The sequence below is a fragment of the Nomascus leucogenys genome, chromosome 6 (assembly GCF_006542625.1).
Source record: "Nomascus leucogenys isolate Asia chromosome 6, Asia_NLE_v1, whole genome shotgun sequence".
Lineage (NCBI taxonomy): Eukaryota > Metazoa > Chordata > Mammalia > Primates > Hylobatidae > Nomascus > Nomascus leucogenys.
The window spans coordinates 73,412,433-73,434,512 of NC_044386.1; the positions used below are offsets into that span (position 1 = coordinate 73,412,433).

The following is a 22,080-nucleotide window of genomic DNA, read 5'->3' on the forward strand; positions in this document are numbered from 1 at the left end:
GCCCTGGATTGGGTCAATGATGAGAACCTTATATTGTCATGAAGAAAGGTGATGACTTAAAAATCATGCTCAATAGGATTACGCTGAGGCCCACTCTAGGTGACAATTTTGGAAGAGGACACTGGGAATCAATGAGGTCCCTGGCAGGGCCACTGTAATTTGGGGTGGAGACCTGGAAGACCTGAAGGGCATCTCATGGGGGCTGAACCCTGTCTATTAACACCCCCGTGAGGCAGCCCAAGCCCCCTGTGTGGGCTTGGTGTCAGCGCTCTGCTTTCCTGGAGGTTGGGCATTTTGGCTGCTCTTTCCTGAGCCCCTGTTCTCCCCTGTGTCTTTCAGTGAGCTCTTTCACTCAGCAGACTCCCTGGCATTGACTGGCATAGGTGAGTGTCTCCTGCTTGGGTCATGGGCCATGCGCCAGTCTATAGGGTTGCCGAGGGTCAGCATTTGAGCAATGAGGGTTTCTTCAGGAGCCGACCTGAATCCCAAACTGGGATGGGTTCTCCAGGAGGGCAGCTTCCTTGTGAATCTGACCCAAGTAGGATGCCTTCTCTGAAGCCCTGCAGGGGTGCCAGTTGTGCAGGCAAGAAAGGGTTCCCTCAGCCCCAGGCAGGGCAGTGCGCAGCAGAGACTCGGTGGTTGGGTTAGGCCTCTAGGATGGGCAGGCCACATGAGGGGAGCCACAAGGGCTCTGGGGCACCACAGGGGCCTCGCAGGGTCTCTCCAACCCCGAAGAGTGGTGGGCGATTTGGCCCATGGGGTCGGGCCCCAGATTCAAGGATCACACCACACCCATGGCCCTGATGGGAACCGACCCTATTAAGCATTGGGGCATCCCAGGGGCGCCTCTTTGAACCAAGTTTGGGGTGGCGCTGTTTTCCTGAGGTTGGTTCAAGATTATCTCCAGCCATCGCCTGATGATGGTGCAGTCCGGCCCTGAGATTCATGGCCTTGGGTCCAGGGTGCAGCCTTTGTCCCACTGGGGGTCACCCCTTCTTTGTGGGCGAGTGGTGGGAAGGGCGTCCTCCTGAGGTGGGAAGGCCTACTGTGGAAGGAACTGTCCCAGCAATTTGCTGTCGATGCTGCTTCTGAGCCATGGGGTCTCCTCCAGGGTGGCAGGGTCTTGGGCCCAAGGAAAGAAGAGGACACCGTGTTTCCCTCAATTAGCTGAGTGTGGCCCTGCTCTGTGTGTGGAAAGTGTTGTGTGGGGCACGGATAGGGACCTACCAGAGACAGCACATGGCCCTCGGGCCCTAGGCTGCAATTTCTGAGTGCATGCTTGGAGACAGTCCTGGGCCCCCTCCACGCCCAGGGTCAGGTTGTGCAACTGTCAGGTCGGCAGCAGCATGAGGTGTCTGGGCCAGTCTGCTTGGTTGTCCGTGAGCTGTTGGTGGCCCTGGCCCTTTCCCAGGGGTTCGGGTGCAGCCCTGGCGTTGTGTGGGACAGCCAGTGTGGGCAGTGGAGGTGCTCTGGAGGCCTGCAGTAGGGTGCAGCCTGGGTGTCTTGCCCGAGCCCAGTGACCCGCCTGCCGTGTCCTCACGGGGTTCCCTGACAGGGAGGGCCCAGGGTCCCCCATGTCTGTGACACATCAGTGTTTTCCATGGATCCCATCAAATGGGTCCACGGAGGGAGAGCATGAGTGAACTGGCACCCCCCAACCCCCACCCTCTTCCCCACATGGATGCATGAGCCTCTGGTTGGACAGATGTCCTCCTCCTGTCCCCCCAGATGGTGGCCCTGGAAGAGGACTTGTATTGGGGCCGCTGGCCCCACGGCAGTGTCCGTCAGCCTGGCGTCCAGCCCCTGATGTGGTGAAGCACAGGCCCTTCCTGGTGCCATAGTCTCCTGCACTGAGCTTGGTGAGCCCATTCAGGTATGGCTGGATGCCTGGGCAGGGAGGGAGGTGCCCTGAGTTGAGTCGATGATGAGAACCTTATATTGTTCTGAAGAGAGGTGATGACCTAAAAATCATTCTTAAAAGGATTATGCTGAGGCCCGGCCTAGGTTAGAATTTTGGAAGAGGATGCTGGGATCCCGAGGTCCCCAGGACGGCCCCTGTATTTTTGGCTGGAGACCTGGAGGCCCTGAAGGGTATCTGGGGGGCCCAGCGCTGTCCCTGTACTCCTCTGTGAGGCAGCCCAGGCTCTCTGTGCGGGCTTGGTGTTGGCACTCTGGTTTTCTGGGGGCGGGTGAGGTTGGTGGTTCTTTCCTGAACCCTTGTTCTCCCCTTGATTCTTTCAGTGAGCTCTCCTGCTCAGGTGGGTCCCCTGGCATTGACAAGCATAGGTGCGTGGATCCTGTTGGGTTCATGGGCCATGAGCCAGACACATGGGGTCACTGAGGGTCAGCCTTCAGGACAGGAAGTTTTCCTCGGGGAGCCAACCTGAATCCCCACCGTGGAGGGATGGGTTGGTCCTCCAGGAGGATGGCTTCCTGGGGAATCTGACCCCAGAAGGACACCTTCACTGAAGCCCTGCAGGGGTGATGGTGGTCCAGGCCGGAAAGGTTTCCTTCAGTCTCATGCAGGGCAGCTCCCTGCTGACATTCAGTGCCTGCGTCTGATCTCGAGGACTGCCCGGGCCACATGAGCGGGGCAACAGGGGCTCCAGGGTGCCACGGGGATTATGCAGGGGCTCTCCATCCCCAGAGAGAGGTGGGTGATTGGCCCCATGGGGTCAGGCTGGTAGGGTTCAGTGGCGGGGAGAGCCAAGGGATCCTTGGGTCCATTACCATCACTGTTTCACATGGATCCCATCACATGTGTCCATGGAGGGAGGACATGTGTGAGCAGGCAACCCTTGCTCCCTTTCCCACATGGAGATCTGAGGCCCTGTTTGGACACCTGACCCCTGCCCCTCCAGATAGTGAACCTGGAAGAAGACTCTTCTTGGGTCCCCTAGCCCCAAGCCAAAGTCCATCAGCCAGATGCCAGACCCCGGTGCACTGAAGCTCATGCCCTTCCTGGTGCCCTGGTCTCCTGCACTGAGCTGCGGTGAGAACATCCGGGTCCCGCATGTGTGGGGAGGAATGTGCCCTGGATTGGGTCAATGATGAGAACCTTATATTGTCCTGAAGAAAAGTGATGACTTAAAAATCATGCTCAATAGGATTACGCTGAGGCCCACTCTAGGTGACAATTTTGGAAGAGGACACTGGGAATCAATGAGATCCCTGACAGGGTCACTGTATTTTGGGGTGGAGATCTGGAAGCCCTGAAGGGCACCTCATGGGGGCCCAACCCTCTCTCTTCACCCTCCATGAGGCAGCCCAAGCTCCCTGTGTGGGCTTGGTGTCGGCGCTCTGCTTTCCTGGAGGTTGGGCATTTTGGCTGCTCTTTCCTGAGCCCCTGTTCTCCCCTGTGTCTTTCAGTGAGCTCTTTCGCCCAGCAGACTCCCTGGCATTGACCAGCATAGGTGAGTGCCTCCTGCATGGGTCATGGGCCATGCGCCAATCTATAGGGTTGCCAAGGGTCAGCATTTGAGCTATGAGGGTTTCCTCAGGAGCTGACCTGAATCCCAAACTGGGATGGGTTCTCCAGGAGGGCAGCTTCCTTGTGAATCTGACCCAAGTAGGATGCCTTCTCTGAAGCCCTGCAGGGTTGACAGTTGTGCAGGCAAGAAAGGGTTCCCTCAGCCCCAGGCAGGGCAGAGCCCAGCAGAGACTTGGTGGTTGGGTTAGGCCTCTAGGATGGGCAGGCCACATGAGGGGGGCCACAAGGGCTCTGGGGCACCACAGGGGCCTCGCAGGGTCTCTCTGACCCTGAAGAGTGGTGGGCAATTTGGCCCATGGGATTGGGCCTCAGATTCAAAGATCACACCACACCCATGGCCCTGAAGGGAACCAACCCTATTAAGCAATGGGGCATCCCAGGGGCACCTCTTTGAACCAAGTTTGGGGTGGCGCTGTTTCCCTGAGGTTGGGTCGAGACTAGCTCTGGCCAGCGCCTGATGGTGGTACAGTCCAGCCCTGCGATTCATGGGTTTTGGGCCCAGGTTGCAGCATGTGTCCCGCTGGGGGTCACCCCTTCCTTGTAGGTGAGCGGCAGGAAGGGAGTCCTCCTGAGGTGGGAAGGCCTTCTGTGGAAGGAAATGTCCCGGAAATTTGCCATCCAGGCTGCTTCTGAGCCATGGGGTCTCCTCCAGGGTGGCAGGGTCTTGGGCCCAAGGAAAGGAGAGGACACCGTGTTTCCCTCAGTTGGCTGAGTGTGGCCCTGCTCTGAGTGTGGGAGGTGTTGTGTGGGGCACGGATAGGGACCCACCAGAGGAAACTCATGGACCTCGGGCCCCAGGCTGCAATTTCTGAGTGCATGCTTGGAGACAGTCCTGGGCCCCCTCCATACCCAGGGTCAGGCTGTGGAACTTTCAGGTCGGCAGTGGCAAGAGGTGTCTGGGCCATTCTACTTGGTTGTCCGTGAGCTGTTGAGGGCCCTGGCCCTTTCCCGGGGGTTCGGGTGCAGCCCTGGGGTCGTGTGGGACAGCCAGTATGGGCAGTGGAGGTGCTCTGGAGGCCTGCAGTAGGGTGCAGCCTGGGTGTCTTGCCCGGGCCCAGTGACCCGCCTGCCGTGTCTTCACGGGGTTCCCTGACAGGGAGGGCCCAGGGTCCCCTGTGTCTGTGACACATCAGTGTTTCCCATGGATCCCATCAAATGGGTCCACGGAGGGACAGCATGCATGAACTGGCACCCCCCAACCCCCACCCTCTTCCCCACATGGATGCATGAGCCTCTGGTTGGACAGATGTCCTCCTCCTGTCCCCCCAGATGGTGGCCCTGGAGGAGGACTTGTATTGGGGCCGCTGGCCCCACGGCAGTGTCCGTCAGCCTGGCGTCCAGCCCCTGATGTGCTGAAGCTCAGGCCCTTCCTGGTGCCATAGTCTCCTGCACTGAGCTTGGTGAGCCCTTTCAGGTACTGCTGGATGCCTGGGCAGGGTGGGAGGTGCCCTGGGTTGGGTCCATGATGAGAACCTTATATTGTTCTGAAGAGAGGTGATGACTTAAAAATCATTCTCAAAAGGATTATGCTGAGGCCCGGCCTAGGTTAGAATTTGGAAGAGGATGCTGGGATCCCGAGGTCACCAGGAGGGACCCTGTATTTTTGGCTGGAGACCTGGAGGCCCTGAAGGGTATCTGGGGGGCCCAGCGCTGTCCCTGTACTCCTCTGTGAGGCAGCCCAGGCTCTCTGTGCGGGCTTGGTGTTGGCACTCTGGTTTTCTGGGGGCGGGTGAGGTTGGTGGTTCCTTCCTGAACCCTTGTTCTCCCCTTGATTCTTTCAGTGAGCTCTTCTGCTCAGGCGGGTCCCCTGGCATTGACAAGCATAGGTGAGTGGATCCTGCTGGGTTCAAGGGCCATGAGCCAGACACATGGGGTCACTGAGGGTCAGCCTTCAGGACAGGAAGTTTTCCTCGGGGAGCCAACCTGATTCCCCACCGTGGAGGGATAGGTTGGTCCTCCAGAGGGTGGCTTCCTGGGGAATCTGACCCCAGGAGGTCACCTTCACTGAAGCCCTGCAGGGGTGATGGTGGTCCAGGCTGGAAAGGTTTCCTTCAGTCTCATGCAGGGCAGCTCCCTGCTGACATTCGGTGCCTGCGTCTGACCTCGAGGACTGCCCGGGCCACATGAGCGGGGCAACAGGGGCTCCAGGGTGCCACGGGGATTATGTGGGGGACTCTCCATCCCCGGAGAGAGGTGGACAATCGGGCCCATGGGGTCAGGCTTGTAGGGTTTGGTGGCGGGGAAAGCGAAGGTTTCCCTGGGTCCATTACCATCACTGTTTCACCTGGATCCCATCACATGTGTCCATGGAGGGAGGACATGTGTGTGCAGGCACCCCTTGCTCCCTTTCCACATGAGCCCCTGATCGGACACATGTCCTCCTCCTGTCCCCCCAGATGGTGGCCCTGGAGGAGGACTTTTATTGGGGCCATTGGCTCTACATCACTGTCCGTCAGTCAGCCCGGCGTCCAGCCCCTGTTATGCTGAAGCTCAGGCCCTTCCTGGTGCCCTAGTCACTGCACTGAGCTTGGTGAGCCCATTTGGGTACTGCTGGATGCATGGGCGGGGAGGGGGTTGCCCTGGGTTGGGTCGATGATGAGAACCTTATGTTGTCCTGAAGAGAGGTGATGACTTAAAAATCATTCTCAAAAGGATTATGCTGAGGCCCAGCCTAGGTTAGAATTTTGGAAGAGGCTGCTCGGATCCTGAGATCCCCATCTGGGCCACTCTTATTTTTGGCTGGAGTCCTTGAGGCCCTGACGGGCATCTCAGGGCTGTTGAAACCTGTCTCTGCGCTTGTCCGTGAGGCAACCCATTTTCACTGTGTTGCTTGGTGTTTGCCTTCCTGTTCTCCTGGGAAGGGGCATATTGTCAGCTTTTCCCTGAGTACCCGTTCTCCCCTGTGTCTTTCAGTGAGCTCTTCTGCCCAGGTGGTCCCCATGGTCTTGATGGGCATAGGTGAGTACATCCTGCTGGTGTCATGGTCCGTGAGCCAGGGTGCGTAGGGTTGCTGGAGGTCACCTTTAGGCCATGTGGGTTTCCTCAGGGAGCTGACCTGAATCCCCACTGGGGAGGGATGGTTTCTCTAGGAGGATGTGCAGGGGTGACGGTGGTCCAGGCAGGAAAGGTTCCCTTCAACCCAATGCAGTACAGCTTCTAGCTGAGACTCGGTGCATGGGTGAGGGCTTGATGACTCCCAGGCAACGTGAGGGGTTCCACAGGATCTCCGGAGGCCACAGGTGTTAAGCAGGAACTCTCCATCCTTGAGGCTTGCTAGGGGTGGTGGGATGGCAGCAGGGTGTGGGTGATCGAGTTTATGGATTCAGGCCAAGATTCAAGGGTCAGGCCCCACCCATTGCCCTGATGTGACCAACCCTGTTGAGCAATGGGCTATCCCACTGGTGCCTCCTTGAGCCTGGTGTCTCCTTGAGCCTGGTGTGGGCAGTGTGGCTTCAATGGGGTTGGGTCAAGGCTGAGCTCTGGCCCGCACCTGGTGGTTGGCCCTGGGAATCGTGGGCTTTGGGCCAAGGGTGCAGCCCGCCTGCCTCTGGAGGTCATCCTACCCAGAGGTGGAGTGGCCTGAAGGGTGGCAGGCATCCTGTGTTGAAAGGCCTGCTGTCGAGGGTCCTATCCCACCAATTTGCTGTCCAGGCTGCTTCTGAGCCATGGGTTCACCTCCAGGGAGGCAGGATCTTCAGTCCAAGGAAAGGAGAGGACATCATGTGTCCCCTGATTGGCTGAGAGTGGGGAGAGTGTTTGGGGGGTATGTGGTGCATGAATGGGGACCCACCAGAGAAGGCACGTGGCCCTGGGCCCCCAGGATGCGATTTCCAGCATGCTTATAGAGGGCGTCTGAGTGGACACTCTCCACACCCAGGTGCAGGCTATGTGACTGCCAGGTCTGCAGCAGTTCGTGGCATCCAGGCTAGCCTCCTTGATTGCTTATGAGCTGGTTGATAGCCCTGGCCTGTGCCGTGGAGTCCTGGTGCGGCCCTGGGGTTGTTCGGGGGAGCTGGCCTGTGCAGTGGAGGTGCTCTTGGGGCCTGCAGTAGGGCACAGCCCAGGTGTTCTTGCTTGAGCGCAGTGAACCACCTGCCCTGTCCTTCCAGGGTTCGGTAGCAGGGAAGGCCAAGGGTCCCCCGCGTCCATGACAGGTCAGTGTTCCTCATGGATCCCATCACATGGGTACATGGAGAGAAAGCATGTGTGAGCCGGCACTGCCCGCTCTCTTCCCCACATGGCAGGGTGAGGCCCTGTTTGGACCTGTCCTCCACCTATCTCACCAGATGGTGAGCCTAGAGGAAGACCTCCTGGTTTTGGGCCAGTGTCCGTCAGCCAGGTCCCTGGCCCCCAGTGCCCTGAAGCTCAGGCCCTTCCCAATGCCCTGGTCTCCTGCACTGAGCTGTGGTGAGCCCATCTGGGTTCCTGTAATGCCTGTGTGGGGAGGGGTTGCCCTGGGTTGGGTCGATGATGAGAACCTTATATTGTCCTGAAGAGAGGTGATGACTTAAAAATCATGCTCAATAGGATTACGCTGAGGCCCAGTCTAGGTTAAAATTTTGGAAGAGGACACTGGGATGCCAAATACAGGCAGGGCCACTGTATTTTGGACTAGAGACCTCAAGGCCCTAAAGGGCATCTTGAGGGGGTCCAACCCTGTCTCTGCGCTCCTCCGTGAGGCAGCCCTGGCTCCCTGTGTGGGCTTGGTGTTGGCGCTCTGGTTCCCGGGCAGGGCATGTGGGCAGCTCCTTCCAGAGCCCCCATTCTCCTCTGTGTCTTTCAGTGAGCTCTTCTGCCCAGGTGGGCCCTCTGACATTGACCGGCATAGGTGAGTGGATCCTGCTTAGGTCATGGGTCATGAGTGAGGCAAAGTGGGGTCACCAAGCAGATGCCTTCAGGCCATGAGAGTTTCCTAAAAGTGTGGACCTGAATTCCCACCGGGGATGAGTTGTCCAGAAGGGCCACTTCCTTGGGAATCGAACCCAAGAAGGGTGCCTATCCTGAAGCCCAGCAGGGGTGATGGTGGTCCAGGCAGGAAAGGGTTCATTCAGCCCCATGCAGGCAGCTCCCATCTGAGACTCGGTGCATCGGTCAGGCTCTGAGGACTGCCCAGGACACATGAGGTGGCCGCAGGGGCTCCGGGGTGCTACAGGGGGTCTGCAGAGAGGGGTAGGCAATCGGGTCTGTGGGGGTCATGCCGTGGAGTTTCAAGGACTCCCATGGCCCTGAATGGGACTGACCCTGTTGAGCAATGTGTCATCCCAGTGGCACCTCCTTGAGTCTGGTGGTGGGTGGTGCTGTTTCCCTGGGGCTAGGTCAAGGCTGAGCTCTGGCCAGTGCCTGTGGTGCTGCAGGCTGGCCCTAGAACTCGTGGGCTTTGGGCCATGGGGACAGCTTGGGTCATGCTTGGGGTCACCCCTTCCCGGAGGTTGAATGGTGGGAGTGGTGGCTTCCTAAGGTGGGAAGTCCCACTGTTGAGCAACCTGTCCTGGGAATTTGCCACCCGGGCTGCTTCTGAGCCATGAGGTCACCTCCAGGGTGGCAGCATCTTGGGTCCAAGGAAAGGGGAGCATACCATGTGCCCCCAGATTGGTTGAGTGTGGCCTGGCTCTGTGTTTGGGAGGTGTGCAGGGCATGGATGGGGACCCATCAGAGAAAGTACGTAGCCCTGGAGCCCCAGGCTGTGATTTCCAGTATGTGCTTGGAAAGGGGCAGGGGCAGGCTCTCAACTGCCAAGTCTGCAGCAGCATGTGGCATCCGGGCCAGCCTCTGGGTTGGCTGTGTGCTGATTGGTGGCCCTGGCCTGTGCCCAGTGGTCTCAGGGTGGACCTGGCATTGTGCAGGGCAGCCGGCAGGGCAGTGGAGGTGCTCTCAGGGCCTGCAGTAGGGCACAGCCTGGACTTTTTGGGTGAGACCAGTGACCCATCTGCCCTGTCCTTCAAGGGTTGGGTGGCTGGGAGGGCCAAGGGTGGTCTGTGTCCGTCTCCGTGATGCATCAGTGCTCCGCATGGATCCTATCACATGGATATCCCCTACCCACCTTCCCCACATGGAGGCATGAGGCCCTACTTGGACACGTGTCCTCCTGTCCTAGATGGTGAGCTTGGAGGAAGACTTGCATTGGAACCAATGGACCCGGGGCCAGTGTCTGTCAGCCAGGTCCCCAGCTCCTGATGGGCTGAAGCTCAGGCCCTTCCTGGAGCCCTGGTCTCCTGCCCTGAGCTGTGGTGAGCCCATCTGGGTCCCACTGGATGCATGCATGGGAGGGAGTTGCCCTCGGTTGGGTCGATGATGAGAACCTTATATTGTCTGAAGAGAGGTGATGACTTAAAAATCATGCTCAATAGAATTATGCTGAGGCCCAACCTAGGGGAGAATTTTGGAAGAGGATGCTGGGATCCTGAGGTCCCTGACAGGGCCACTGTATTTTGGGCTGGAGACCTCAAGCCCTTGAAGGGCATCTTGGCGGCCCCCAGCCCTGTCTCTGCATTCCTCCATGAGGCAGCCCAGGCTCCCTGTGTGGGCTTGGTGTCAGAGTCCCATTCCCCAGGGGCAGGGCAGGTTGGTGGCTCCTCCCTGAGTCCCCTTTCTCCCTTGTGTCTTTGAATGACCTCTTCTGCCCAAGTGGGCCCCCTGGCGTTGACCAGCATAGGTGAGTGAAACCTTCTGGTGTCATGGGCCATGAGCCAGGCCATGTGGGGACTCCAAGTCAGCAGGGTTTCCTCAGGGAGCAGGGGAATCCCCACTGGGGAGGGATGGGTTCTCCCAGAGGGCCACTTTCTTTCGAATCGGACCTATGGAGGACATCTTTTCTGAAGACCTGCAGAAGTGATGATGTTTCAAGCAGCAAAGGGTTTTTTCAGCCCCTGCAGGGCAGGCAGCTCCCAGATGAGATTCTGTGCATGGGTCAGGCCTCGAGAACTGCCCAGGCCACATGCGGGGTGCCACACAGGCTGTGAGGCACCACAGGGGTCATGCAGGAGCTCTCAGTCTTCAGGCTTGTTGTACGGGTGGTGACAGAGTGATCAGGCCCACAGGGTCAGGCCGCAGTGTTTCAAGGATTGCGCCCACCTGTGGCCCTGAATGGGACTGATGCTGTTGAGCAAAGAGCCATCCCGGTGGCTCCACATTGAGCCTGGTGGGGGTGCCACTGTTTCAGTGGGGATGGGTCAAGCTTGAGCTCTGGCCAGCACCTGATGGTGTTGCAGGCTGGCCCAGGGACTTGTGGGCTTTGGGCCAGGTCGGCAGCCTGAGTTCTGCTGGGGGTCACATCTTTCCTGAGTTCCAGCGTCAGGATGCATGGCCTCCTTAGGTGGGAAGGCCTGCTGTGGAGGGTCCTGTCCTGGGAGTTTGCTGCCCAGGCTGCTGCTGAGCCATGGCGTCACCTCCAGGTGGTGGGGTCTTGGGCCCAAGGAGCAGAGAAGACACCATGTGGCCCCCAATTGGTCCAGTATGGCCTGGCTCTGAGTTTGGGAGGTGTGCAGGGCATGGATGGGGACCCACCAGAGAAAGCACAGGCCCATGGGGCCCCAGGCTGCGATTTCTGATGCGCACTTGGAGAGGGCGCCTGGTTGGGCGCCCACCATGCCCAAGAGCAGGCTATGCAACTACCAGGTCTGCGGCAGTGCCTGGCATCAGGACCAGCCTCCTTTGTTGGCCATGAGCTGGTTGGTGGCCCTAGCCTGTGTCCAGTGGTCTCTGTGCAGCCCTGGGGTCATGTGGAGCAGCCAGTGTGGGCAGGGGAGGTTATCTTGAGGCGTGCAGTAGGCACATCCCAGGCATCTTGCGCGAGCCCAGTGGCCTCACTGCCCTGTCCTTCCAGTGTTCAGTAGTGGGGAGGCCCAAGGGTACCCTGTGTCCATGACAGGTCAGTATTTCATGTGAATCCCATCACATGGGCCCTTTTCCTGTCCCCCCAGATGGTGAGCCTGGAGAAAGACTTGCACTGGGCCTGCTGTGCCCCGGCCAGAGGCCGTTAGCCAGGTGCCCAGGTCCTGTTGTACTGAAGCTTGGGCCCTTCCTGGCACCCTGGTCTCCTTCATGGAGCTGGTGAGCCCATCCGGGTTCTTCTGGATGTATGCATGGGGAACGGGGTGCACTGGGTTGGGTCAATGATGAGAACCTTATATTGTCCTGAAGAGAGGTGATGACTTAAAAATCATGCCCAATAGGATTACGCTGAGGCCCAGCCTGGGTGACAATTTTGGAAGTGGACGCTGGGAATCACGAGGTCCCTGGCAGGGCCACCGTATTTTGGGCTGGAGACCTGGAAGCCCTCAAGGGCCTCTCACAGGGACCCAACCCTGTCTCTGCTTTCCTCCATGAAGCACACTGGGCTCCCTGTGAGGACTTGGTGTTGGTGCTGTTTCTTGGGGGCAGGGCATGTTGGTGGCTTTTCCCTGAGTCCCCATTCTTGCCTTGTGTCTTTCAGTGAGCTCTTCAGCTCAGAAGGGCCCCTTCACCCTGATTAGCGTAGGTGAGTGCATCCTGCTGGTGTCATGGGCCATGAGTCAGGCTGCGTGGGGTCACAGAGGGTCAGTCTTTAGGACAGGAGGGTTTCCTCAGGGAGCCAACCTGTATTTCCACCGGGGAGGGACAGTTTCTCCAGGAGGGTGGCTTCCTTGGGAATTGGACCCAAGATGTTGCCTTCCTGAAGCCCTGCAGGGATGACAGTGATCCAGGCAGGAAAGACTTCCTTCAGCCCCATGCAGGAGAGCTCCCAGCTGAGACTCGGTGCGTGTGTCAGGCCTCGAGGACTGCCCAGGCCACATGATGGGGGCCGCAGGGCCTCCGGGGCACCATGGGGGTCATGCAAGAGTTCTCTTTCCCTGGAGAGGGGTGCTTGAATGAGCACATGGGGTTGGGTCATGGAGATTCAAGGATTGTACCCCAACCATGGCCCAAAATGGGACTGACCCTGTTGAGCTGTGGACCATCCCATGGCGCCTCTTTGAACTTGGTGGGGGGCAGTGCTGTTTCCCTGGGTTTGGGTCAAGGCTGAGCTCTGGCCGGTGCCTGGTGGGGCTGTGGGCCGGACCTGGGACTCATGGGCTTTAGGCCAAGTCGACAACCTGTGTCCTGCTGGAGGTCACCCCTTCCCCATGGGTGAGTGGCTGGAAGAGTGGAATGTGCGGTGGAAGGCCCGCTGTTGATGGTCCTGTCCCAGGAATTTGCTGCCCAGACTCTGTGCCATGGGGTCATGTCCAGGGTGGCAGGGTCTTGGGCCTAAGGAAAGGAAAGGACACCATGTGGCCCAGGATTGGCCAAGGGTGGCCCGGCCCTGTGTTTGAGACATGTGTGGGGCATGGATGGGAACCCACCAGAGAAAGCACATGGCCCTGGTACTCCAGGCTGTGATTTCAGGTGTGGCTTGGAGAGAGTGCCTGGGCAGGTGCCCACCATGCCCAGCAGCAGGCTATGCAACTTCCATGTCCACAGTGGCACATGGCTTCTGGGCCAGCCTCCTCGGTTGGCCATGAGCATGTCGGTGACCCTGTCCCATGCTCAGTGGTCCCAGGGCAGCCCTGGGATCATGTGAAGGAGAAGCCAGAGGGGGCACTGGAGGTGCTCTCAAGGTCTGCAATAGCATGAAGACCAGGGGTCTTGCCCAAGCCCAGTGATCTGCCTGGCCTGTTTTTTCAGGGTTTGGTGATGGGGAGGGCCGAGGGTGCCCTGTATCCGTGACAGGTCAGTGTTCCACATGGATCCCATCACATGGGTATCCCTTACCCCATTCCCCACCTGGACATATGAGGCCCTGTTTGGACACATGTCCTCCTCCTGTCCATCCAGATGGTGAGCCTCAAGGAAGACTTGCGTCAGGACCAATGGACCCTGGCAAGCGTCCATCACCCAGGTGCTCAGCCCCTGGTGTGCTGAAGCTCAGGCCCTTCCTGGCACCCTGATCTCCTGCACTGAGCTGTGGTGAGCACATCCGGGTCCCGCTGGATGCATGTGCGGGCGGTGGGGGGGAGGGGGTGCCCTGGTTTGGGTCAATGATGAGAACCCTATATTGTGTTGAAGAGAGGTGATGACTTAAAATTACCATGCTCAATGATTACGCTGAGGCCCAACCTAGGTAAGAAATTTGGAAGAGAATGCAGGGATCCCAAGATTTCCGGCAGGGCCACTGTATTTTGGGCTGGAGCCCTGGAGGCCCTGAAGGGTATCTGGAGGAGGCCCAACTCTGTCTGTGCACTCTTCTGTGAGGCAGCCCAGGCTCCCTGTGCAGGCTTGGTGTTGGCCCTTCTGTTCCCCAGTGAAGTGGCACATGGGTGGCTCCTCCCTGAGCCCCAGTTCTCCCCTTGTGTCTTTCAGTGAGCTCTTCTGCCAACAGGGGGCCTCCTGGCATTGACCAACATAGGTGAGTGGATCCTGCTGGTGGCATGGGCATGGGTTCGCCGAGGGTCAGAGTTCAGGCCATGAGGGTTTCCTCAGGGAGCTGACCCTGATTCCCATCAGGGAGGGATGGTTTCTCCAGGAGGGTGGCTTCCTTGGGAATCTTACCCGAGGATACCTTCCCTGAAGCCCTGCAGGAATGACAATGATCCAGATAGCAAAGGGTTTCTTCAGCCCCATGCAGGACATCACCCAGTTGAGACCTGGTGTGCGGGTCAGGCCTTGAGGACTGCCCAGGCCACATGAGGGGGGCCAGAAGGGCTCCAGGGTGCCACGGGTTTCACGTGGGAGCTCTCGATCCCCCGGCGTGTTCCTGGGGGATGGTGATGGGGTCGGGCCATGGAGGTTCAAGGATCTCATCCCACCTGTGGCCCTGAATGGGACTGATCCTGTTGAACAATGGGCCATCCTAGTGGCACGTATTGAGTCTGGTCAGGGGTGGTGCAGTTTCAATGGGGTTGGGTCAAGGTTGAGATCTGGCCGGCTCCTGCTGGTACTTCAGGCCAGTCCTGTGACCCATGGGCTTTGGGCTAAGGGGGCATCCCGTGTCCCATGGGGGTCACCTGTTCTCCATGTTTGAGTGGCAGTAACAGTGGCATTCTGAGGTGGGAAGGTCCACTGTCTAGGGTCTTGTACTGGGAATTTGCCACCCCAGCTTCTTCTGAGCCAAGGGGTCACCTCCAGTGTCTCGGATCTTGGGCCCAAGGAAATGAGAAGATACCATGTGGCCCTTGATTGGCTGAGTGTAGCCCAGCTCTGTGTTTGGGAGGTGTGGTGCACCCTAGAGGTTACACTGAAGTTCTCTCTCCCTGGTTTGCAATGGTAGCTTCCAGGCTATCCTCCTTGGTTGGCTGGGAGCGGGTTGGTGGCTGTGGCCCATGCCCAGTGGTCACAGGGCAACACTGGGATCATGCGGGGGAGCTGGTGAGGGCAGTGGAGGTGTTCTTTGGACCAGAAGTATGGTGCAGCCCAGGTGTCTGGCCCGAACCCAATGACCAGCCTACCTTGTTTCTCAGGATTTGGTGACGGGGAGGGCCAAGGGTGCCCTGCATCCATGATGGCTCAGTGTTCCACATGGAACCCATTACAGGGGTATCCCTTACCCCCTTCTCCACATGGAGATGTGAGGCCCTATTTGGACACATATCCTCCTCCTGTCCCCCCAGATGGTGAGCCTGGAGGAAGATTTGCGTTGGGCCCAATGGCCCTGGGCCAGTGTCTGTCAGCCAGTTTCCCAGCCCGTGGTACACTGAAGCTCAGGTCTTTCTTGGCTCCCTGGTCTCCTACACTGAGCTGTGGTGAGTATATCGTGGTCCTGCCGGATGCATGTGCAGGGATGGGGGTGCCTTGGGTTCGGTCAATGTTGAGAACCTTATAGTGTTCTGAAGAGAGGTAGTGACTTAAAAATCATGCTCAATAGGATTACTCTGAGGCACAGCCTAGTTGAGAATTTTGGAAGAGGACAGTAGGATCCCAAAGTCCCTGGCAGAGCCCTTGTATTTTAGGCTGGAGACTTCAAGCCTCTGAAGGGCATCTGGAGATGGCTCAACCTGTCTCTGTGCTCCTCCATGAGGCGGTGCAGGCTCCCTCTGTGGGCTTGCTGTTAGCACTCTGGTTCCCTGAGCCAGGGAATGTTGGTGGCTCCTCCCTGAGCCCCTGTTCTCCGCTTGTGTCTTTCAGTGAGCTCTTCTGCCCAGGCAGGCCACTTGGCATTGATCGGCATAGGTGAGTGGATCCTGCTGGGGTCATGGGTCATGAGCAAGGCCACATGGGTCGCCAAGGGTCAGCCTTACAGCCATAAGGGTTTTCCCAGGAAGCCCACCTGAATTCCCACCCGGGAGGCATAGGTTCGCCAGAAGGGTGGCATTTTGGGGAATCAGACCCAAGGAGGACACCTTCCCTGAAGCCCTGCAGGGGTGATGGTGGTCCAGGCAGGAAAGGGTTTTTTTCAGCCCCACATAAGGCAGCTCCTAGCTGAGACTCGGTGCAGCTCCTAGCTGAGACTCGGTGCAGCTCCTAGCTGAGACTCGGTGCTTGGGTCAGACCTCAAGGATTGCCCAGGCCACATGAGGGCGGTTGAGAGCCTCTGGGGCGCCACAGGGGTCACATGGGAGCTCTCAGTGCCTGGCGTGTCATGCACAAATGGACCTCTTGGGTTTGTTCATGGAGATTCAAGGATCGCACCCCACCATGGCCCTGAATGGTACGGTCCCTGTTGAGAAATGGGCCATCCCAGTGGGTCTCCTGGAGCCTGGTGTGGGGGCAGCATTGTTTCCCTGGGGTTGGGCGAAGGCAGAGTTCTGGCCGGCACCTGGTGGTGCTGCAGGTCAGCACTGGGACTCGTGGGCGTTGGGCCAATGGGGAGCCCAAATCCCACTGGGGATCACCCTTTTTCCAACATCAAATGTCTGGAAGGGTGGCCTCCTGAGGTGGGAAGGCCTGCTGTCGAGGGACATGTCCCAGGAATTTGTCACTCAAGCTTCTTCTGAGCTTTGGGTTCATATCCAGGGTGGCGGGGTCTTGGGCCCAAGCAAAGCAGAGGGCACCACGTGTCTCCTGATTGGCCAAGTGTTGCTGGCTCTGTGTGTGGGAGGTGTGCAGAGTATGGATGGGGACCCACCAGAGAAAGCACGTGGCACTGCAGCTCCAGGCTATGATTTCTGTTGCATGCTTGGACAGGGTGCCTGGACAAGCGCGCCACGCCCGGAGCAGGCTATGCAACTACCAGGTCTTCGGTGGGGTGTGACATCTGGGCCAGCCTCCTTGGTTGGCCATGACCTGGTTGGTGGCCCGGGTCTGTGCCTAGTGGCCCTGGGGCAGCCCTGGGGTCATGCAGGGGAGCCATTTTGAACAGTGGAGGTGCTCTTGGGGCCTGTAGTGCAGCACAGCCTAGGCATTTTGCTCAAGCCCAGTGACCCACCTGCCCTGTCCTCTCCAGGTTCGGTGGAAGGGAGGGCCACAGGTGCTCCATGTACTTGATGAGTCAGCATTTCACATTGAACTCATCACATGTGTCCATGGAGGGCGAGCAAGGGTGAGCTGGCACCCCTGACCTCCTTCTCCACATGGAAGTCAGTTTGGACACATGTCTTCCTCTTGTCTCCCCAGATGGAGACCCCGGAGGAAAACTTGTGTTGGGCCCGCTGTCACTGGGCCAATGTCAGCCAGGTGCCCAGTCCCTGGTGCACTGAAGCTTGGGCCCTTCTGGCACCCTTGGCTCCTGCACTGAGCTACGGTGAGCCCATCTGGGTCCTGCTGGATGCATGTGCACGGAGCGGCGTACTGCAGGTTGGGTCGATGATGAGAACCTTATATTGTCCTGAAGAGAGGTGATGACTTAAAAATCATGCTCAATAGGATTACGCTGAGGCCCAGCCTAGGTGAGAGTTTTGGAAGAGGATGCTGGGATTCTGAGGTCCCTGACAGAGTAAATGTATTTTGGGCTGGAGACCTCGAGGCCCTGAAGGGCATCTGGTGGGCCCAACCCTATCTCTGCGCTCCTCCGTGAGGCAGCCCAGGCTCCCTGTGCTGGCTTGGTATCCAGGCTCCAGGTCCCTGGTGACGGGGCACGTTGGAGTCTCCTTCCTGAGCCCCCGTTCTCCCCTGTGTCTTTCAGTGAGCTCTCCTGCCCAAGTGGTCCCGGCGGCCTTGAGCGGCATGGGTGAGTACATCCTGTTTTGGTCATGGGCCACGAGTGATGCAGCATGGGGTCCCCGACATTCAGCCTTCAGACAACTAGGGTTTTCTCAGGCTGCCAACCTACTCCCCACCAGGGAGGGATGGTTTCTCCAGGAGGGCCACTTCCTTGGGAATCTGACCCAAGGAGCATGTCTTTCCTGAAGCCCTGCAGGGGTGACAGTGGTCCAGGCAGCAAAGGGTTCCTTCAGCCCAACGTAGGGCAGCTCCCAGCTGAAACTCGGTGGACAGGTCAGGCCTGGAGTACTGTCCAGGGCACATGGGGAAGAGGGGCACAGGGAATGTGGTGCACCCTAGAGGTTACACTGGAGTTCTCTCTCCCTGGAGAGGGGTGAGTGATTGGGCCCACACAGTCAGGCTGTGAAGATTCAAGGAATGCTCCACACCCATGACCTTGAATGGGACCAACCCTGTTGAGCAATGGGCCATCTTAGTGGTACCTCCTTGAATCTGGTGAGGGACGGCACTGTTTCAGTGAGTTTGGGTGAAGACTGAGCTCTGGCTGGCACCTGGTGGTGCTGCAGGTCCTGGGACTTGGGGGCCTTCGGTCAAGGGGGCAGCTCCGATCCTGCTGGGGACAACTCTTCCTTGAGGTCCAGTGGTGAAAAGAGTGTCCTCCTGAGGTGAGAAGGCCTGCTGTCAAGGGAATTTGCCACCCAGGCTGCTTCTGAGCCTTGGAGTCACCTCAGGGTGGCAGGGTCTTGTGCCCAAGGAAAGAAGAAGACACCATCTGGTTCCTGATTGGCTGAGTATAGCCGGGCTCTGTATATCGGAGTTAGGCAGGGCATGGATGGGGACCCACCAGAGAAAGTGTGGCCCAGGGGCCCCCCAGGCTTGGAGAGGGCACCAGGGCCAGTGCCTACAATGCTCAGGTGCTGACTGTGGGAGGGCCAGGTCTGCAGCGGCTTTTGGCATCTGGCCAACCACCTTGGTTGGCCAGGAGCTGGTTGATGGCCCTGTCCTGTGCCCTGTGTCCCTGGTATGGCCGTGGAGTCATGTGTGGGAGCTGGCCTGTGCAGTGGAGGTGCTCTTGGGGCCTGCAGTAGGGTACAGCCTAGGCATCTTGCCTGAGCCAGCACTTTTTGCTTGCCCTGTCTTTCCAGGGTTTGGTGGCAGAGAGGGCCAAGGATGCCCCACATCCGTGTTGGGTCAGTGTACAGCATGGATCCCATCACGTGGGTATCCCTTAGCCCCTTCTCTACATTGATATGTGAGGCCCTGGTTGGACACATGTCCTCCTCCTGTCCCTCCAGATGGTGAGCCTGGAGGAAGACTTGTGTTGGACCTGCAGGCTGAGGGTCAGTGTCTGTCAGCCAGGTGCTCAGCCCCCCGTGGGCTGAAACTCTGACCCTTCCTGGCACCCCGCTCTCCTGAACTGTGCTGTGGTGAGCACATCCAGGTTCCACTGGATGTTTGTGCAGGGAGGGGGTTCCCTGGGTTGGGGCAATGATGAGAACAGGGCCACATGAGGGGGGCCAGAGGGGCTACAGAGTGCCATGGGGTAACAAGGGAGCTCTTGGTCCCTGGAGTGTGGTGTGTGAATGGGCCCATGGGGTTGGGTAGCAGAGATTCAAGGATCCTGCTCTACACATGGCCCTGAATGCGACCATCCCTGTTGAGCAATGGGCCATCTCAGCGTGTCTCCTGGAGCCTGGTTGGGGGGCGGAGTTGTTTCCCTGGGGTTGGGTCAAGGTTGGCTCTGGTTGGCACCTGGTGGTGCTGCAGGTCAGCCCTGGGACTCATGGGCTTTGGGCCAAGGGACAGCCCGCATCCCGCTGGGGGTCACCCACGTGTTGTGAAGGGTGGCCTCCTGAGTTGGGAAGGCCCGCTATTGAGGCACCTGTACTGGGAGTTTGTTGCTCAGGCTGCATGGGAGCCATGGTGTCACCTCCAGGGTGGTGGGGTCTTGGGACCAAGCAAAGGAGAGGGCAGCATGAGACTCTGGATTGGCTATGTGTGACTGGCTATATGTCTGGGAGGTATGTGGAGTATGGATGGGGACCCACCAGAGAAAACAAGTGGCCCTGAGGCCCCAGGCTATCTTTTCTGGTGCCTGCATGGAGAGGGTGCCTGTACACGTGCCCACCATGCCCGGGGCAGTCTGTGCCACTGTCAGGTCTGCAGTAGTGTGTAGCATCTGGGCCAACCTCCTTGGTTGGCTGTGACCTGGCTGGTGGCCCGGACCTGTGCCCAGTGGTCCCAGGGCAATTCTGGGGTCATGCGGAGGAGCCGTTTTGGCCAGTGGAGGTTCTCTTGGGTCCTGCAGTCCCGCATACCCTGGGCATTTTGCCTGAGCCCAGTGACCTACCTGCCTTGTCCTTCCCGGGTTCGGTGGCAGGGAGAGACACCGGCACAGGTGATGAGTCAGTATTTCGCATGGATCTCATCACATGTGTCCATGGACGGGGAGCAAGTGTGAGCTGGCACCCAACACCCCCTTCTCCACATGGAGAGTGGTCACATGTTCTCCACCTGTTCCCCTAGATGGTAAGACTTCTGTTGGGCTCACTTTTCCTGGGCCAGTGTCAGCCAGGTGCTCAGCCCTCGATGCGCTGAAGCTCCAGCCCTTCCTGGTGCCCTGGTCTCCTGCACTGAGCTGTGGTGAGCACATCCGGGTTCCACTGGATGCATGTGCGGGAAGGGGGGTGCCCTGGGTTGGGTCAATGATGAGAACCTTATATTGTCCTGAAGAGAGGTGATGACTTAAAAATCATGCTCAATAGGATTACGCTGAGGCCCAGCCTAGGGGAGAATTTTGGAAAAGGATGCTGGGATCCTAAGGTCCCCAACAGGGCCACTGTATTTTGGACCTGAGACCTGGAGGCTCTGAAGGGCATCTGGAGGTGGCCCAACCTGTCTCTGTGCTCTAGGTTCCCTGTGTGGGCTTGGTGTCGGTGCTCCAGTTCCCTGGGGGCAGGGAATGTTGGTGGCTCCTTCCTGAGTCCGTTTTCGCCTTTGTCTTTCAGTGAGCTCTTTCACCTAGGAGGGCCCCTTGGCATAGACTGGCATAGGTGAGTGGATCCTGCTGGTGTTATGGATCATGAGCCAGACCATGTGGGGTCCCCAAGGATCAGCCTTTGGACCACAAGCGTTTTCTCAGGGAGCTGACCTGAATTTCCACCTGAGACGGAAAGGTTCTCCTGGAAGGCAGGCTTTTTGGAATCGAACCCAAGGAAGACACCTTCTCTGAAGCCCTGAAGGGGTGATGGTGGTCCAGGCAGGAAAGGTTTCCTTCTGCCTAACATAGGACAGTGCCTAGTTAAGGCTCGGTGCTGCAGTAAGGCCTCAAGGACTGCCCAGGCTACGTGAGGGGGGCCAGAGGGGCTACGGGGCACCACGGGGTTAACGGTGACCTCTTGGTCCCCAGAGTGTGGTGCGTGAATCGACCTATGGTGTTGGGTTGTGGAGATTCAAGGATGGTGCCCCACCTATGGCCCTGAATGCGACTGTCCCTGTTTAGCAATGGGCAATCTCAGTGGGTCTCCTGGAGCCTGGTGGAGGGTGGAGTTGTTTCCCTGTGACTGGGTTAAGGTAGAGCTCTGGCCGGCACCTGGTGGTGCCGCAGGTCAGCCCTGGGACTCTTGGGCTTTTGACCAAGGGGCAGCCTGCATCCCGCTGGGGGTCATCCTATCTCCGAGGTCAGGTGTTGTGAAAGTTGGCCTCCTGAAGGGGGAAGGCTCACTGTCGAGGGACCTGTCCTAGGATTTTATTGCTCAGGCTGCTTCTGAGCCATGGTGTCACCTCCAGGGTGATGGGATCTTGGGAAGGGCACCATGTTCCTCCAGATTGGGCAAGTGAGGCCCAGCTCTGTGTGTGTGAGGTGTGCAGAGCATGGATGGTGACCCACCAGAGAAAGCACATGGCCCTGTAGCTCTAGGTTGTGATTTCCATGCACACTTGGAGACGGCATCTTGATGTGTGCCCAACACGCCCAGGGGCAGACTATGTGATAGCTAGATCTGCAGTGGTGTGTGGCATCTGGGCCAGCCACCTTTGTTGGCCATGAGCTGGCTCATGGCCCTGGCCCATGCCCATTGGTGTCAGGGGGCCCTGGGGTCATGTGGGGATCCATCTGTGGCAGTGGAGGTAGACTCAGGGCCTGCAGTATGGCGCAACCCATGCATTTTGCCTGAGCCCAGTGACCTACCTGCCCTGTTCCTCCAGGGCTTGGTGGCAGGGAGGGCCAAGGGTACCCTGCGTTGGTGATGAGTCAGTACTTCACATGGATCTCATAACATGTGTCCGTGGAGGGCAAGCAAATGTGAGCCCCCACCCACTACTGCCTTCCCCACATGGAGGTCAGTTTGGACACATATCTTCCTGCTGTCCCCCAGATGGTGAGACGGAAGGAAGACTTGCCTTGGGCCCTCTGTTCTTGGGCCAGTGTGAGTCAGCCAGGTGTCCAGCTCTAAGTGCACTGAAGCTTGGGCCTTTCCTGGAATGCTCGGCTCCTGCACTAAGCAAGGGTGAGCCCATCCGGGTCCTGCTGGATGCAT

At 58.6% G+C, this 22,080-nt stretch overlaps 1 protein-coding gene and 12 non-coding genes across 45 annotated transcripts in view; all 13 read left to right on the forward strand.

Annotated features, from left to right (window-relative positions):
* The window catches only part of LOC100591039, a 241,888-nt gene that overhangs the window by 34,240 nt on the left and 185,568 nt on the right, over positions 1 to 22,080 (forward strand). For 19 of the 33 annotated variants that reach the window (XR_004030514.1, XR_004030515.1, XR_004030516.1 and 16 more), the window contains exon 3: positions 340 to 383. Coding sequence is in view for 20 of the 33 variants with exons in the window: in XM_030814441.1 (XP_030670301.1) it covers positions 340 to 383 (44 nt within the window). In the remaining 13 variants the exon portion in view is untranslated. Of the gene's footprint in view, positions 1 to 339; positions 384 to 1,274; positions 1,289 to 1,835; positions 1,874 to 2,241; positions 2,287 to 2,861; positions 2,993 to 3,369; positions 3,414 to 4,759; positions 4,905 to 5,271; positions 5,317 to 5,886; positions 6,021 to 6,403; positions 6,449 to 7,367; positions 7,476 to 7,599; positions 7,645 to 8,273; positions 8,319 to 9,365; positions 9,718 to 9,746; positions 10,143 to 11,409; positions 11,540 to 11,921; positions 11,967 to 13,282; positions 13,415 to 13,807; positions 13,854 to 15,054; positions 15,187 to 17,089; positions 17,124 to 17,504; positions 17,550 to 18,837; positions 18,970 to 20,068; positions 20,186 to 20,550; positions 20,596 to 22,080 lie in introns of those variants that run through there. The other 14 variants (XM_030814448.1, XM_030814447.1, XM_030814446.1 and 11 more) reach the window with 12 other exon arrangements.
* On the forward strand, positions 11 to 92 carry LOC115835664. Its single transcript, XR_004030692.1, has one exon. It is a non-coding gene; the product is annotated as a small nucleolar RNA SNORD115 (small nucleolar RNA).
* LOC115835698 lies at positions 1,916 to 1,997 on the forward strand. Its single transcript, XR_004030727.1, has one exon. It is a non-coding gene; the product is annotated as a small nucleolar RNA SNORD115 (small nucleolar RNA).
* LOC115835669 lies at positions 3,042 to 3,123 on the forward strand. Its single transcript, XR_004030698.1, has one exon. It is a non-coding gene; the product is annotated as a small nucleolar RNA SNORD115 (small nucleolar RNA).
* Positions 4,947 to 5,028, forward strand: LOC115835691. The gene has a single exon (XR_004030720.1). It is a non-coding gene; the product is annotated as a small nucleolar RNA SNORD115 (small nucleolar RNA).
* Positions 6,077 to 6,158, forward strand: LOC115835687. Its single transcript, XR_004030716.1, has one exon. It is a non-coding gene; the product is annotated as a small nucleolar RNA SNORD115 (small nucleolar RNA).
* LOC115835654 lies at positions 7,952 to 8,033 on the forward strand. Its single transcript, XR_004030683.1, has one exon. It is a non-coding gene; the product is annotated as a small nucleolar RNA SNORD115 (small nucleolar RNA).
* LOC115835690 lies at positions 9,773 to 9,853 on the forward strand. Its single transcript, XR_004030719.1, has one exon. It is a non-coding gene; the product is annotated as a small nucleolar RNA SNORD115 (small nucleolar RNA).
* On the forward strand, positions 11,596 to 11,677 carry LOC115835665. The gene has a single exon (XR_004030693.1). It is a non-coding gene; the product is annotated as a small nucleolar RNA SNORD115 (small nucleolar RNA).
* Positions 13,480 to 13,561, forward strand: LOC115835699. The gene has a single exon (XR_004030728.1). It is a non-coding gene; the product is annotated as a small nucleolar RNA SNORD115 (small nucleolar RNA).
* Positions 15,244 to 15,324, forward strand: LOC115835703. Its single transcript, XR_004030731.1, has one exon. It is a non-coding gene; the product is annotated as a small nucleolar RNA SNORD115 (small nucleolar RNA).
* Positions 17,180 to 17,261, forward strand: LOC115835655. The gene has a single exon (XR_004030684.1). It is a non-coding gene; the product is annotated as a small nucleolar RNA SNORD115 (small nucleolar RNA).
* On the forward strand, positions 20,242 to 20,323 carry LOC115835648. Its single transcript, XR_004030677.1, has one exon. It is a non-coding gene; the product is annotated as a small nucleolar RNA SNORD115 (small nucleolar RNA).